Source organism: Rhinolophus ferrumequinum, chromosome 13 (genome assembly GCF_004115265.2).
Source record: "Rhinolophus ferrumequinum isolate MPI-CBG mRhiFer1 chromosome 13, mRhiFer1_v1.p, whole genome shotgun sequence".
NCBI lineage: Eukaryota > Metazoa > Chordata > Mammalia > Chiroptera > Rhinolophidae > Rhinolophus > Rhinolophus ferrumequinum.
In genome coordinates, this window is record NC_046296.1 from 52,940,943 (window position 1) to 52,958,390 (window position 17,448).

A 17,448-nucleotide genomic window follows, 5' to 3' on the forward strand; every position below is an offset into this window, starting at 1 on the left:
TGGGGAACAGTGTGTACTTTCAGGATTTTTTTCCAAGCCAAGCTGTTGTCCTTTCAATCTTAGCTGTGGAGGGTGCCAGTCAGCTTCAAGTTGTTGTCCTTTCAGTCTTAGATGTGGAGGGCGCAGCTCAGCTCCAGGTCCAGTTGCCGTTGCTACTTGCAGGGGGCACAGCCCACCATCCCTTGCGGGACTCGAAGAATTGAACTGGCAAACTTTGTGGTTGAGAGCCCACTGGCCCATGTGGGAATCGAACCGGCAGCCTTCGGCATTAGGAACACAGAGCTCCAACCGCCTGAGCCACCGGGCCGGCTCCGAACCACAACATTTTTTAAGTAAAGTTTTTTAAATCAGAAGAATCTTAGGAGTCCATAGATGAAAAAAAAAAAAAAATTGTTCTAAGGGCATTATACCTACTTAACAGTGGAACATCAAAACATTCTCTAAAACTTCTACTTGATTCAAGATCTCGTACCAATAAGTTGGCAAGAACAAAGGTTGAGATTAAAATCTTTTCAGAAAACAAAAAGGGTATATTTTTCCAAAAGTCAAGAGAAACAAGGTCAATGGGAAAAACAACTTTCATAACAAGCCGTCAGAAAGATAACCAAATTACTCAGGAAATGTGGCCCTGGAAAGCAAGATTACAAAATTATTTCTCAAGAACATGGCATCGAAAACAATATTATTCAAGTAACATGGATGCTAAAATGGAGTTTGTCTACATGGGCAGTAGGAGTCCTTTAACACGTGAGGTGACGGCATAGGAATAATGAATTCGGAGTCCTAAAACAAACATATGTGCCAGTAGCGTGTACTAAAAGAGGTTCAATTATCATCTAATCTTAAAGAACATGGCAAATTTTTTATTCTAATGGAACAAAACTAGTCAAAAAATACTACCATAAAATTGCACAGAATAGAGAGGACCAAGATAACAGCAGTGAGTTTTTGTTTCCTTGAGCGATGCAAGGCAGAGCTAGGAACAGACCAACTGAATCTTCTATCCCCTTTCCTTTACACATTAGACTGGCTACTTCCCTTCACCTCTTCCCCTACCCCAACCTCCATACCAAATGAAGTCACCCTGAAATGAAGTCACTGCAGGGCAAGAAAGCCCCAAATTCACAACCACCTAAAACACCGAACCCAGATTTATCCTACGCCTGCCCCCCACCCTAACACCACCCCCAGACTCTGTGGGAAGATTGGGATCCCAGCAAAAGTTCCCAAGTTCAGTGATTTCAGAGTTCACTGGGGCAAGGCTAACATCACCATTTTGACTTTTCCCCAAAAACTCCTACATACAAAATATAAAATAAGTGACAGCTCTTAGAAATGTTAAAAGACCCATACACTTCAATTAATCGTATGGTACTACTATAATTAGAAGAAGGCTAATAATCAGCTACCCATGGTAAATCTCTAAGAGGAGGAAAGAGTATGAGCTGAGGCATGAGGAGTAGGGAGAACTGTTTCTTCTGGTTAAAAAAGCCCAAGAAATAATTCCTGAAGGACAACATGGATTCGATAACAGCACTCAAAATATCAGCACCATGCACTTGTTCACCGGGTTTCTAGATGCTCTGGCACCTAGATAAGCAGCCTGGGCCCTAGCAAAACTTCTGCCCTGTAACACCCACAACCCCACCCACCCACTGCCCACACTGGCTCTCCACCCTCCAAGAGAACTCCTTCTCTAGTCTGCACCCCACCCTAACAGGCCTCGGCCGGCAGGCTTCTTCAACCCTCCATGGAGAATTGCTACATGTCTCCGCTCAAGACAACCAACGTTCAATCTTTAGTAGCTACTGGAAACTGCTACAGGTTTTAACTGCTAAAAAAGTTGGCATCTCCAAGCCCATTCATCTTCAACCTGATCAATCTTCACAACATATAAAACGCTTTGCAAATCAACAAGAAAAAGACAAACACCCCACCAGAAAAATGGACAAATGTCATGAATTAGTCATTTTTACACACACATGCACCTGTGCAGCACACAAATGCAACAATAAAGCAAAACAAAAGAGCAATTAAATACCATTTCCCACTGAATTAGCAAATAATCTTATAAAATTATAATACTCATATTATCAAACTGTAGAGGAACTGGCATCTTCATATACGGGAATGTAAACTGATAATACATTTCTGGAGCGGATATGATATGCATCGTTATATATCCTTACATGTAAATATAATATGCCACCATATTAAATATATCAAAAGTCTTAAACTTTATATACTCGTTGGCCCAATAATTGGAATTTTGCTGACACAAAGGATATCACTTTGAAGATCTCCAATAATGAATCTGACAATCACCTGATATAAGATAGGATTCCCTCCTGATCACACTAGTGACCTCAGTAGTTAACAGCCCCACCCATGCACAGAGAGCTTCAATTCACATTTAGAGCCCTGCTCTTAATAGCCATGGACAGCAGGAATCATCAGTTTGAGGGAAGCCAACAGCATCAAGGAGAGAGAGCAAAACAGAGACAATGCAAGGTATAGAAAAAATGGTTTTTTTAAATATAATTAGTCAATTTTACCTCGATTTTTTTAAAAACCTGTATGTATATTAATATCATTACAGAGAAGATACTGTATCCATGACACTACAGCAATACGTTGTTGGGGGCCTCCGCCATACAGATCAAGCCTCCAGTATTCCAAGGAAAGATCATTGCAACCTAGATTTCTCTCGCTACCTGCCCAAATTATCAGTCAAGTTTAAAAGTAGAATTAAAGACATTTTCAGACGTCTAGGAACTCAAAAACTGCACCTTCTCCTCCCCCTTTTCTTAGGATGCTATAGAGGTGTGTGCTCCAACAAGAAAGAGGGCACAAGAAAGTACAAGTAAGATGTGAGATTCAACACCCGAAAAGGCAAGGGGAAACCTACAATGTTAGCTCCATGGCAGACCTAGACAACAATCAATGCAGATTAAACTGGTTCCTCCACCAATCAATCCACCTCAGCAGATGGCATACCATCTACCCACTTACTCAGACTCTCTGAAACCAAATTCAACATCCCCGTGATTTTACCTTCTAAGTAGCTTAAATTTATCTATTCCCTTCTTTTCATCTCCATTACCACCACCATATTCTAAGACTCCATCATCTCTCTCCTGGTCTACCCGTAATGGACAGCTAACAAGTTACTTTATCCTGCACAAGCCATTTTCCATATAACAACCCAGCGATTTTTTTTTAATATAAAATAAGAACATGTCTCTGTGCTTAAAATCCTCATTCTACCTCATAGCTCCTCATTCTACCCAGCATAAGACCCAAGTTTCCAAATAAACCCCCGAGCTCTGAATAGTCTGGCCCTGACTATCTTTAGAAGCATCTCAGTTCCCTCTCGCCCTCTCTCACTCCATTCCAACCACCGTGGTCTTGCAGATCCTTCAACATGTGCTTTCTCCTGTATTTGCACATGGCATTCCCTTTTTACATCAAATTCCCTAGCTCCTCACATTGAATTATTCTCATCTTTCATTCATTTCCTCAGAGCTTTTCTGACCATCAATTCTCAATCAGCCCCTCACCAGGTCAGTTTCCCTTCATTTCCTTTTCTCAGTGAGTTTAAAAAGAGGGGTTTTGTTAACTGAATTATGGTATGTCCTAACAGAACAGTATACAACTATTTAAATGAAGTTATCAAAAACTATTTAGAAAATATAGCTCAGCAAGACAATTTTTTAAGGATTAGAAGATGGATCAAATATATGGTGATGGAAGGAGAACTGACTGTGGGTGGTGAACACACAATGTGATATACAGATGACGTAATACAGAATTGTACACTTAAAACCTATGTAACTTTACTAACCATTGTCACCCCCAATAAACTTTAAAAAAAAAGAATTAGAAGAGGGATGATGAGAATTTTTCCTACCAGCTATCATAATATTCTCCAAAGCTGTAATAGTTCAGACAGTGTGGAATTGGCACAATGAGGACAGAAGCCTAGAAACAGATCCATGTGTAATACAAACTTGACATAATAACAGATGTAGCCTTGCAGATCCACAGTCAAAGGACGACCTTTTCAATAAATGATTCTGAGACAACCAATTATCCATGTGGGGTAAAAAACTATATCCCTATCTCACAACATATTTTGTAGGGAAAAAAATTTATTTTAAAGACCAAAAAAGGAAAAAGGAAAAGTTTACAATTCTTAGGGGAAGATTTATGTCTTTTGGGTATGACAGAATTTCTCGAAATGTTCCCTTTCTCTCTTACCAACACACACACACACACACACACACACACAGGCACAAATCTAAACACGAAATATTGAGGAATGTGACTTTATTAAAACTTCTGGATACCAGTAGCACCAAATTAAGAGTGCAAATTAAACCACAGATTTAATGCAGAGATTTGTTATACATACAACTACCAAAAATCAGTAGCCAAAAGACTTAGAGAATGCTTTAAAATCTATACAACAATACAAGCAATCACCAAAATGATGAGCAAAGGATCTTCCCAAAGAAGAAATGTGAATTGGCATAAAGATATGAAAAGATTCTTCACTACACTAGTAACCAGGGAAACAGAAATTAAAACCTAATGAGGATACCATTCACACTCATCAATTGGCTAAAATTTAAGTCTGACACAAGAATATTGTTGAGACTATAAAATAATGGAATCTCTCACCTCATTTCTGGTGGAAAGAAATTGATACAATCTGGCAATATATAATAATATAGAAGATGCATATAACCTAAGAGCCAGCAATTCTATTCCTAGAAATATACCCTAAGAGAGGTACGTTTCAAACTTTTTTGATCATCACAAACATATTTACCTCGTGAACCAGTGCACACACACTTATTTAACTGAAAAAATCCACAAAACAGAGCTTATTTGTATTATGTGTCACACATTCTGATAGTTTTCCATTCTATTCTCATTCATTTTTTAAACATTAGGGTTACTCACTTGATTTTACAACCACTAACCAGTAAAACATCCCCCAGTTCAAAAAAACTCTGCCCCAGAAAATATTTCTCATATATATCTTCTTGCACAAAGGTAGGAGAATGCTCATTATAGCATTCTTTGTCAAAAGAAATTTAAAATAACATAAAAGTCAATAAGTAAGAGAGTGAATTAAAAAATGGAGGCATATTCACACAATGGAATAGCATATAACAGTGCAAATGGAAGACCTGGGACCACAAGCATTAATATAGATAAATCTCACGAACTTAATACTAAGCAGAACAAGCAAGTTGCAGGAGAACACATATAAACTTTTTAAACATGCAGAACGAGACTAAATATTGTTTAGAGATACATTTATGCATAATGAATATATAAAGTATAAAGATATGCACAAGGAAAAAAGAAAATTGATCCCAGGAGAGTACAGAAAAAAAAGGGAAATGGAAAAGGCAAGTGAACTAGATACTAAATTGTTAAAAAGCTGTCCATCTTCAAAATTAAAATTGCTTCCTAGGGCAGCAGCTTCCTTCCAGGCACCAGACTAATAAAGAAAGGTTCAACGTGCCAGCTAGAGAGAGTAATGCAGCCAAATTGAGATCAGTCTTCAAAGCTTACAACACTCATCTTTTAAAACTGTTCTATTGAGTAATCAAGTACACTGAATATCTATTTTTAATTAAGTAATGAAATTCAGAACATGGACAAAAAATGCAACAGGTAGTTGTGGGCGAATGAGATGTCACAGCAGATGCCTCAATCACAGCCACATGCCAATAAGGTTGAGTCACGGTGACGTGCTGGAAAAAGATATTACGGCTCAGCTGCCATAGGTTGCAGTGAGCCCTCTCTGCTTTCCCTCTGTTATATTTGCCAGGCATCATTCCAAAATGCTGAACACTCAGACATCTCAAGATTAGCAAATCACTAAAAATGACAAAATATGGCATCTTACAAATAGCATATGCTTGTGATCAAATTAACACAGAGCAGAGAGCTAATAAACATTCAGTAGGCCCATGGAATAATTCCCTAAAATTAAAAATTTGGCCCCTCTAGGTCTCAGTATATATTCCACCTAGAAGAGTAAGCCCAGTACAGTAATACACTTTGCTGTGATTTCAAAAATGTCAATTCATTTGTAGGGAATGTCATTTAAAAGGATTATGTGTAACAGAATTGAAGCAATAACTACCAGACCAATCAACATTCTTCTGAGCCACAAGTCCACACCACTCTGATCCCCAAATCAAGCAACTTCTCTAGGAAAACATCGAACCCATTCATTCATTCAACCTTTACTTACTACACTACATATCAAAGGTACCACAGTAAGGCCTGAAGGAAGCATAAAAATAAATTAAACAAGAACCCTGTCCTTAAAATACTGACAGCCTAGCAATGGAGTTTAGAAACACACAGAGTCTTAAGGCAAGGTAGAAAGATTTGAGTGCCATAAGAAAAGTAAAGATGAATTACTGTTTTTTAAAAAATCTTACTTTGGATAAATTCTTGCCTATCTATTCCTCCCATGAGCCAGGTCGACAACATGGATCCTCAGACCTCATCTCTTCAAGAGGAAGTAGCTACATACAGGAACAAGACTGGTTCTTGTAACATCTAAAAATCATCTCATGTTATACTTGGTGTAGACTGTGTCCTATAGGGTATGCCCTTCGACTTAATAGAAAATCTCAGTTCTCATAACTGTGAGTGCTGCTGACCCTAACAGAAAGGAGAATGCCAAAAATGACACACAAAAAGAGCCATTCTTTTCCCTAACTCTGCCACTGTTTGCTACAGAAACTTGAGGAATCCACACTTTGGCTGAAGGAAGCGTTGAAGAAAGAATTGTTAATGAGCTTCTAAAGAACTTACGGGATTTTTCAGACAAGTACTACATAAAAGGCATCAATAATGCTCTAGCTTAATAAGGCTTTTCACGTCCTTTTATGCGTACAACTGTTAATGTAGGTAGAGGTATTTTTATTCCTCTTTTAAATCTGAGGAAGGTCAATTCCATAAATACTAAATGTCGTTAAATGCCATTTCAAATATTTTCACTGATCTAGTCCAGACAGGGCCAGGTCTAATGGATTCATTTCAAATTTATCATCTGAGCCCTATTTGCACTTAAACACTGAAATAAACATTCAGAAATCAGGAACACCAAAGAGGGGGATCTGCAGAAAAGAGGTAGAGTGACTTTATGTCAATGAACCCAACTGGTTCTCTTAGGACACTGCTAAAAGGAGTAAGAAGTTCAGTTTTATGTCGTCCTACATAAGCCAGTCCCAGTCCTCTGGCCATTATTCCCCTGTCATGTTTTCAATATCTCTGAAAGAATGTAACAACTAAGAATAAAGACATATTTCTATGCCCTATCCATTCAGGCCAGGAAACATCTCTGGTTCATGTGTTAGTGTTTTTTAATGGCAGCTTTACTGAGATATAATTCACATACCATAAAATTCACCCTTATAAGTGCACAGCGGAGTCATTGGTAGTATATTTGTGGAGTTGTATAACCATCACCACTATTCAATTAAAGAACATTTTCTTCACCCCAAAAGAAATTGAAGGTAATACCAGATCTTTTATAAAAGCACCCTACTGTTCCAATGACATGTCCAACTAACTTAGCCCTCTTTATCTCACTACTAAAGAACGTAAGTCTATATCCTTAGATCCAAGTCTTCGGCTTAGTCAAAACATAGCAAGATTTGTAGAAGGCAAAAAGGCAAGACCCTAAAAAGAAAACTAAAAGAAAACCAAGAATGTGCTCAAAAAATAAGTGAGAAAGTGCTCAAAAAATAAGAGTTATATGAAAAGGACCCAAAAGTCAATTTGACGGAGCTCCCAATGACAAAGGCTAAAACAACTGAGCAACAAAATAAATGAAGATAGTATTTATCATAGTATAATCCAAATACAGATTATAACTCAGAGGATAAAAAAATACCTAAAAATTCACACTGATATAAATAAATGAAAAAACTAAGTAACTGGGGGAGAAGTGATAGCACTTATTTATAGTAGAATTGAAATGAATAGATGTGGGAGGAATAAGAAAAACAGAAATCACTCTTAGACAACCACCAAAGTAATAATAGCTGCAGGCAAGAACCGTCAGTGGATGCTAAATCCATGGACAAAAGTAAGATGAGAAACAGAACATCTGCACACTCTACAAAGCATCACTCTACAAGATACTGATTACAAGCCACTTTACAGTGAAGAAACCTGGTCTACATGATCTGAAGCAAGTTCACATGCCAGTAACAAGACACATGAATATCATGTACTCCCGATATGATGCACTGAAAACGGTACAACATCATTTCTGCAGTATTCTTGGAAAAACGCATTTCTCACTCTAATAAAGAGAAAACATTAGACAAACCCATATTGAGAGACATTTTATAAAATAACCAGTGCTATCTTTAAACATGTCAGAATCATAAAAGACAGAGAAAGACAGGAACTGTCACAGGTTGAGAAGACTAAGACATGACAACTCAATGCAATTTGTATCCTGGATTGGATCCCGGAACAAAAAAAGACATTAATGGGAAAACTGGCCAAATTCAAATAAGGTTTGTAGGACAATTAACGGTATTTTAACAATGTTAATTTTCTGCAGAATTTTTTCCATAAATCTAAATTTATTTCAAAAATAAAAGTTGAGTTTTTTTCTTAATGCAACTTTTGTAGGCATGAGATCTTACCATTATGAAAAATGACTCATTCGGGCTAGCTATTATAATTTTCATATTACAAGAGATTATCAAATTCAGAATTTCAAAACCCAACTCTTACAGTGTATACTGGATTGCAGAAGACATAACAAGAAAACAAGTAATGAATGAAAAACACACTTGCTAAAAACCATATGGCAAAAAGGCCCCCAAAAGACATAAAGCAATGACCATAAAGCAGTGGCCCATAACACAAGCAAAACAACTTGAAACATAAAATGTCAAGAACCAGAGAAACCATTGAATCACACGTGCTAAAATCAATGACTTAATGAACTTCTGTGGCCAATTTTTATGTGCCTGGGAAGCAAGGCTTTTCATTAGGAAAAGGTTTGGTTTTTTTGGATTGGTTCTAGTACATACCCAGATTTCAAGTCAGTTATCCTCAAACAGTTTGTAGCATCCAGTCCCACTTTTCCATTGCGGACCACGCTAGATATGAATGGGGAGAGCATTGGAGAAATTCGGTTCAAGGCAACTTCTGGGGACATTTTAACTTGATTTGCAAACCACCACTGAAAGCAGAAGGAAAGAATGGTGATCAGAGTATCCAAAAGAACCAGATATAACAAGCTTCCTAAAAATTGGCACAGCACACACATAAGTTTCTCTTGCATTGAATAAACATTTCCTGTCTTATAGCAGCCTCTTCAATGAAACAAACCATCTCCCTGCTGTTTCACCTTAGGGCATAGGCTACACCACTGAGTTTCAGGAACAGAGGCAACCTTGAAATCCAATTCCCTCCTCCTTTCCAAAGCTGATTCTACCCTGCCACACTCTACGTAAAGCTGTCCCAGTCTATCTGACAACTGCAGGTTCTACTTAGGTTGAGGCTTTAAGAAGCCTGGCTGACAATCTTCTACCTCTAACACACATACCACTAGGTTAGAAATCGTCCCTCTTTGTTCCTATAAGAACTTGATTGATAATACTATATAAAATCCTAGAACAAGCATAACATGCTTGCAAATGTTACTTAATAGAAATTATTCACTTCTGATATACCACACTTCATTTAATTGCCTCTCCACAGTATATTATAATATATGCTTAGTGATCTCTCACCTGGAGAGAGGTCACAAACTAAGCACCCAGTAAATATTTTTTTAATAAATGAATAAGGAGACAAAAGCTAAAGGAACGTTTAGGTATGGAGAGACGATATCCTCAAAAAATTTGGTACTGGATAGTGTATGTGAGGAATAGATGTAGCAAAAAATCTACTTGACAATTAATCATGAAAACATACACCTATTCAGCAACACAAACTAACATGGATCTAAAAGTCTGCAAGGCACTAAGAAGTTCTCGCAACGCTTCATGGTTGAAATATAAAACTTGAAAATACAAAAGTAAAACCAATAAATCATACCTAAATTACTTGGAAACACATGGGGCTGAGGGAGGGAGTACATGAATTCCTAATAGATTTCTAAATGAAAGCCTCTACTTTCAGAGGTGAATAAGTCAATTTAAATGATCATTTTCTTCCTCAATCTGAAAGAATAATCCCACATCAAAAGCAAATTAATTTCCCTTAATTTCCTGCAAATTACAAGTAAATGATGTTCTAGTTCTAGTTTCCATATATTATACAAGAATTTACATGTCCCTGCTAAAATAAATGTTGAAAACTAGTACTACTATTTTCATCATTTCAGACAGTAGTAAAGGGAAAGACTGAAAAGATCTTTCAAAAAATGATAACACTGTGACCCTATGTCGTGATGACACCCAGAAGTATGCTTTGAGGCAGTAAAAGCTTTATACTTAGCACCCAAATAATTCTTTCTGTAAATATAAAACAAGCTCTTCTTCTGACCACTTAACAGATGAAATCCCTCCATTCCAAGCTCTTCACAAAGTAAGAATAAACATCTAATGCATGGTATTACGAATCATAAAAATCATGCATTTTTCTAACACTTTATCACTTATAAAGAGCTTCCACATACATTATTGCAGTTGATATTCACAACCCTGTGCAGTAAGGAATTCCCACTGAACCAACGATACAGATAATTTTTATAATTGGTCTTTGAAAAGTATACTGATCCATATTATCATTTTGAAGCCTATTATTCTCTATTCTGCCACATTTCCACCCTTTTTTCTATTCACTGATGTCACAGTTCTTGAAAGGATGCTTATCTAGATCATACGCAAATACAAAACTACTTACCTCGGAAAAAAACAAACGGATCTCACCTACATTACAAAATTATTTTCCCATTATACCTACTGTTATTTTATCTCTCGTTTCTATGAAAAAGGGAAACAGAACCAACACATTCTGAACATTTCCTCAGTGTCAAGTGCTATACTACCCACCTGTCTGTAGTTTCATTTATTTCCCCAAACAATCCTGTCCTCTGTTAATATTATTGTTTCCATTTCACGGATAACTAATACTCAGCAAGACTAAAGAACTTGTTCAAAATCACAAACTTAGCAAGCAGGAAGATCAAAACTCAAATCCAGGTCTCCCTCAAAATCCACTATTCTCATCTTCCTCTCAAATAAGAATTTGTAACTAGAATCACCAAAGAGAAAAGCATCAAAGTGAGTTTTTTTAAGTGTACATCTTGTAAAATTTAGACAAAATGTCATGGATTTAAACTCATGGTTGCTTGACAACTAGAAACAAATGAGACTACTGCTGGCCTGCTGTTGAAGTGATGCACTCACCAAATGCTAAAGGGAACAAACCTGCTCCAGAAGCCAAACTATACTTAAGGTGACAACAACCCATTCCAATTCAGCAACTGTCACGACCTTAGAATGACACCTAAAAGGAATGAACTTCTGTCTTTGTTTCCAGAACAGCCATAATACTATTTTGACAGTTCAAGATTTCATGCTGCGATAAAATCTGTTTCAACCGTGAGGTGTTGTGACTTCTCTAAAGGAGAGAAAAAAAACACTGATTCCAAAATCAAAGGTCACAGAAGAGCCAATGATGGTCCTTTGGTGTGGTCCTTTTGAGCCAAGAACATGGATGGATCATCCCCTAGCAGTAGCTTTTACACATTGCAGCACTGTAATACATCCCAGATAAGCAAACACTTAACAGTGGTCAGCCTTCCTTAGGCAATTTGTATTTCCTGATTTTGACATATTACAGAAGGAAAACGCAGAAATACAATTTTTACAAGAGTCTGCTGCCCCAAAATAGGGTCACATAAGATCCTCTGATGGGCACCTGGGGAATACAAAGACGTCTAAAGCATCGTCCAGTTTCTTGTAATTAAGATGGGATGACAAACACGGAAACATGTGCCCTGTTGACGTCATGGAACGGAAAGGGGTGGCGTCCTGCTGCGTCACCTCAACGTCATACAGCGCACGAGGGAAGTTACACGGGGGAAGTAATTTCTCCATGGAACAACATTCATGAAAAACAAACCGGCTCAGACCCAAAGAATGACCACCCCATTCTAGGGGACATATGAAAGGGGACACACTCCCTTCCCCCAAATTGTATGATTTCCTCAAGCGAGAAGGAGGAAGGAGTCTGAGCTTAATCGGGGACCAGGGGGCAGGTTAGATAAGGAGAATCAACAACTCCTGGCCTTGGGGTCTCGTTCTTGAGTGGACCAGCGTGATGGGGATAAACAGGGCATCTTTGGAACGAGGGCCTTCTCCACAGGAAGAGATGGCAAGCCCTGGGGATATTTAAACCACGGTCCTCAGCGCCACCTGTGCGACTCGGGATCCATCCTCCCCGCACCAGCCCCAGTCTAGGTACCTGGAACTTAGTCCTTTCGGTAACCGGCGACTACGTGGGGTACAGGTTACCCGAGCGCGCCCCCGACCGACGCACCGACCTGCGCGCGCACCGCGGGCCGGATGCGTGCGCGTCCCCGGACGTCCGCCCCGCCCCCTCTGCGGACCAGAAGGCAGGCGGCGTGCGCGCCCCCGGCCCGCTGAGCCGGGCGTCCCCGCAGTGCCTGAAAGTTCCTTCTTCGGCGCCTGCCTCCTGCATGTCGAGCAGCGCGGAGTCTGGAACTATCAGAAGGGCCCTGTACTGAGGGGCGGTGCAGGGAGACAATTCCTGGAAGAACGAGGGGCAGTTGGTGGGCGGGGTTATTTCGGGCATTCAGGTGGGCGACCCGCATTGGCGTCGGGAAAGCCCGCGTCGTTAGGAAGCGTAGGAGCGGCGTCTCTGGTTACGGGGTCGGGCAAAGGGTAAAGGGCAGCCTCCAGGTTGGAGAGCACCTCATTGGAGCCATGGCCGCGTCTGGGGAAGCCGGGAGGCAGTGGCAGGAGGAGGTGGCGGCGGTGGTAGTGGTGGGCTCCTGCATGACCGACCTAGTCAGGTTAGTCGGGGGACAGTACGCAGAGTCTGCGGCTCGCGAGAGGGCAGACTGTGTGCTCTTTGCCTTGACACTGGGGCTTTGGGGATGGAGAGTGTTAGCTTTTGGTGTGAGCTACAGGTTTCAACAGCCCTCAGTGTGCCCTGATGGGGTGGAACAGGCAGCATTTGAGTTTCTAAAGGTAACTGTCAAGTGAGGGAACATAGACGCCAGGATGTAGTGAAAGCTCTGTTACTAGAAGCACCTCCAAAGACCTGTTCTCTTGACCGGGCTAATGAGCCTCTCCCCTGAGTAGCCGAATGACATTGGCCAAGTCATTATGCCTCCAGGAATGTGCCTGCCTCATTCTTGGGATTGGTGTGAGGACTAAAGGAAGTAAAGTGTTTTGTGAAACGTTAACACTCCAGGTTGGGTATCATCCGTCTGAACTTGTATAAAGGGAATGGAGCAGAGATCGAAAAGGCGATCAGTCACTTTTCACCGTATTGATTCCTCCAGTATTTCGTATGTATAGCTTAGTTTTCAGTATTATAGTAACCGTGGGTAACCTATGGCAATCCAGGTGAGAGTCAAAATAAAACCCCGTAGACACAGTATTTACAACCATTTTTAAAAAGTGATCAAATAATGAATGGAGGTATGCTGAAAGAAAATATGCTAAACGAAAATAGTTGAGTTAGGTCATTGAGATTGGATGGAGAGATCCTTCTAATTCATCTTCTATTTTAAAATATGAAAATGGCTTTTTTGATTATAAAATACTCATTGCAAAAATCAAAATCAGATATTCCAAGAAAATCCTACCATCCAGATTGTTAAAAGTTTAATATTTTGGTGAATAGCTTTTCAGATATAATGCTATTTTTATGTTATAAAAATAAAACATCAAGCATACTACAGTAAGACCTCATCTGTTCTGCAACCTCGCTTATCCAAAGGATAGCAGAGAACCTAGAAATAAAAGGCCTTGGAAAAATCCAAATAAGTCACCAAATCCCTGTACCAAACCACCTGTGTTTTACTTAGAAAATAGTTCTAGGGTCTTCATATAACCAATTTAATTTTATATTGCTTAAAATGTTTATAAGTTCGCTTATCAAATTTCCAGGCCAAAGAAAGGCAGAGAGTAGAAAGGGGGAGTGACTGCTAGGGGCAGGTATAGTGATTGCCAAAAACCTGGAAGCGAATAGGAGTGGGTAACAACAAGCAACAGAAGAATGTCAAATGTCAGCAGCCTTTGTTTTTCCACAAATATTTGAGCTATCTTATCAGACACTGTGCCAAGATAGAGGTGCTTCCTTTGGTGACAGAGCATAATGTTCAATCTAGTTGTGGACATTTGGTGAAGAGGCCTACACATCTTTGTTTAGAGCACAGTCAGCAAAACTTGCTGTAAAGGGCCAGATAGAAAATGTTTAGGGTCTAAGTCACATGTTCTTTTTTTTTTTTTAACAACCCTTTCAAAATGTAAAAACGATTATCTCCCAAGCCTTGTGAAAACAGCCTGCAGGCCATAGTTTGCTGACTGCTTTCTAGAGCGTCACTGTCTTGCAGCCCACTATAGTGATTAATGTGACAACTTTCTTCAAGAAGAGGAAATAAGACACCCATTAAATTTTATGTAAAAGTAGAGCATATGTTTCATTTTAGAAATAGTTCCATCAAATAAAGTTTAGTCTCATAAAGGAATAAACTTTCAGACATCTGAAATAATTAATTCCTTAGGAAATCCACCTAAATGCTTACCATACTTTCATAGGTGAGGTGGCAGAAGAGGAAGAAAGCTAAACAATTTTCCCAAATAACTTACCTGAATAAGAGTGTCAGGATTAAAATTCAGAGCCACTTTCTTGTTAAACTAAGAGCTCTCTGTGAGGTTTGACCAACAGACATTAAAGATAATTACAGTACTTTCTAAAATGAATACTCTTTAAATTTTGGGGAGGGCAGGGTGTCAAAGGCCCACGTTAGCATCTCATTTCAGAGCTAGAGGAATTTAGAAATTATTTATTGCAGACCTACATTTTATAGATAAGTAAGGTGAGGTCCAGAGAAGAAATTCTTACATTGTGGATCACCTCTAATTGCTCTTCTCTTGCCATTTTCTTTCCTACATAAAATATCCAGGTTTCTACCCTTCATGTGAATCACTAGTAATTTTATTACCGTGTAGACTCTCTCCCATGACTTTTCTACAAAGTTTCTGACCATTTCTGCCTCTAGAAGTCTTTACAAAATACCCTAGTATAGGATTTTTAGTTAAAATCCTGCATGTGTGATAGACATGGGTCCAGTTCTGCTAGTTATGGTACATATCTAGCATATATCATGATGCTGTTGCTGCTGTAACAAATTACCCTAAACTTAATGGCTTAAATAATACATATTTAATACTTAAGTTCTGGAGGTCAGAAGTCTAACACAGGTCTCAATGGGCGAAAATCAAGGTGTCTATAGAGCTGTGTTCCTTTCGGAAGGCTCTAGGGGAAATCTGTTTTCTTTCCTTTTCTAACTCCTAGAGTCTACCCACATTCCTTGACTCATGGCCCCTTCCTCCATCTTCAAAGCCAGCGATGGTTGGTGAGGTCTTTCTCACATGGCATCACTCTGCCAATCACTCTTCTGCCTCCCTCTTCTACATTTATAAGAACCTTTGCGATTATATTGGGCCAAACAGGTAACTCAGGAAAATCTCCTTATTTTAAGGCATCTTATTAGCAACCTTAATTCCCCCTTGCCACGTAATATAACATACCCAAAGTTCTGGGAATTAGGATATGGACATCTGTGGGGCAGAGTGAAGGGTAGAGGGGCATTATTCTGCCTACCACAGTGGTTAAGCTTAAAGTCAAAAAAATCGTGTAATACTTAGAGCTTGGAGGATCACTGAAGCCTATTAGTCCATCGTCCACATTTTATAGGTGAGGTAACTAAGAGAGGTTAAATGACTCACCCCAAATCACACAGCCAATTAGTGGCATAGTGAAAGCTGGACTCCAGGTTTCCCAACCTTTATCTTTCCATTATATCATTCTACCTCTAACTCTATCTAGTATTTATTGCCCTGTCATCTAAGTTCATTTGAGGGCTCATAGTCTGTACATTCATTAAATGTTTACTTTGTAAGACAATAAGGAATAACAATGAAGCATTCATAATTTTCAGGTCTAAAGACAGTATCTTCATTACCATTCTTTATTTTATTTCTAAGTGTAACCATAACCAGCCTGGATACCCATGCCTATACTGTAAAATCACTAGAAATAAAACTACTTCTGTAACTAAGCCCTCTTGGATGGCATCTAGTCCAACTCTCTTTATATATTACATTACTGTGTGCCAGACATTGCTAATTCAATCAAAGAGCAACTTTTTTTATTCATTTCTAATTTTAGTCCACTATGAATAGTAAGCTCTATGTACTAATAATTTTTAAAAATCATTAGCTCAGCTAACATGGCAAACAGTGAACATTATTTAATACCCACCTGCATTTATCATTATTCTCTTCCTTCTTCCTAAACACTCATCTCTGAAGTTTCACATTGCTAAGATAAGAGAAATCAACCCTGTTCTTGTGGAAAATTAAGTCAGTTCCTCCAAAGACAGATTACCATGAAAGCTCAATAACAAATGAACTTTTTTAGACATTAGGCTCACAGGCCTTGGTTAAATCATGCTATCAATAATAATCTTTATTTCTTATGCTATGTACTCCCCATTTTTTTCAATTATTCATTCGACAAATATTTATTGACATTATATTATGCCAGGCACTTTCCTAGATGTAGAGGATACAACAATGGAAAACATAGCCAAAAATCCCTACCTCATGGAGCTTACATATAGTGGAAGAGACAGTATCAGTAGAAATAAGTAAAATAGATGGTATGTTAGATAAATGCTAAAGGAAAATAAAGCACAAAAGGGGGATGGATGGGAGTAATAATTTTAGATCATTGACCAGAGAAAGCTTCACTGAGAAGCTGATTTTGAGTGAAAACTTAAAAAAGGAAAGGAAGCAAGCCATGCAGATACCTAGGGGAGGGGCCTATGTCAAAGGCCCTGACGTGGGATAAGGCCTCTTATGATCGGTGAACAAGGCTGAAGAAGAAAAGAGGGGCGGTGATGGGATGATGATTCAAGGATGTTGGTCACATCTTGAATAAGATGAAAATCCACTGGTGGGTCTGAGCAGAGGAGTGACATAATCTGATTTACATTGTAATATGATCACCCTGCGGGCTAAGAGAGAATAGACTGAAGGAAGGCAAGGGCAGAAGCAGGAAGACTAGTTCAGACTTGATCACAATAATCTAGGCAGAAATTATGGTACCTTGAAAGCAGTGCAAGACAGAAGTGATTGTATTTTGAAGGTAGAGCTGACAGGATTTGCTGAG

The 17,448-nt window shown here is 38.9% G+C and overlaps 2 protein-coding genes across 5 annotated transcripts in view; one reads left to right on the forward strand and one right to left on the reverse strand.

Annotated features, from left to right (window-relative positions):
• Positions 1-12,623, reverse strand: part of BABAM2 (BRISC and BRCA1 A complex member 2) — a 364,621-nt gene extending 351,998 nt beyond the window's left edge. Inside the window, exons 1-2 of the mRNA XM_033125481.1 lie at positions 12,481-12,623; positions 9,093-9,244 (exon numbers count right to left, since the gene is read on the reverse strand). Coding sequence (XP_032981372.1) covers positions 9,093-9,220 — 128 coding nt within the window. The 5' untranslated portion in view covers positions 9,221-9,244; positions 12,481-12,623. The remainder of the gene's footprint in view (positions 1-9,092; positions 9,245-12,480) is intronic.
• A 294-nt stretch (positions 12,624-12,917) lies between these two features.
• The window catches only part of RBKS (ribokinase), an 82,682-nt gene continuing 78,151 nt past the window's right edge, over positions 12,918-17,448 (forward strand). For 2 of the 4 annotated variants that reach the window (XM_033125227.1, XM_033125229.1), the window contains exon 1: positions 12,922-13,051. In XM_033125227.1, the coding sequence (XP_032981118.1) occupies positions 12,963-13,051 (89 nt within the window). In that variant the 5' untranslated portion in view covers positions 12,922-12,962. Of the gene's footprint in view, positions 13,052-17,448 lie in introns of all 4 variants that reach the window. The other 2 variants (XM_033125228.1, XM_033125230.1) reach the window with 2 other exon arrangements.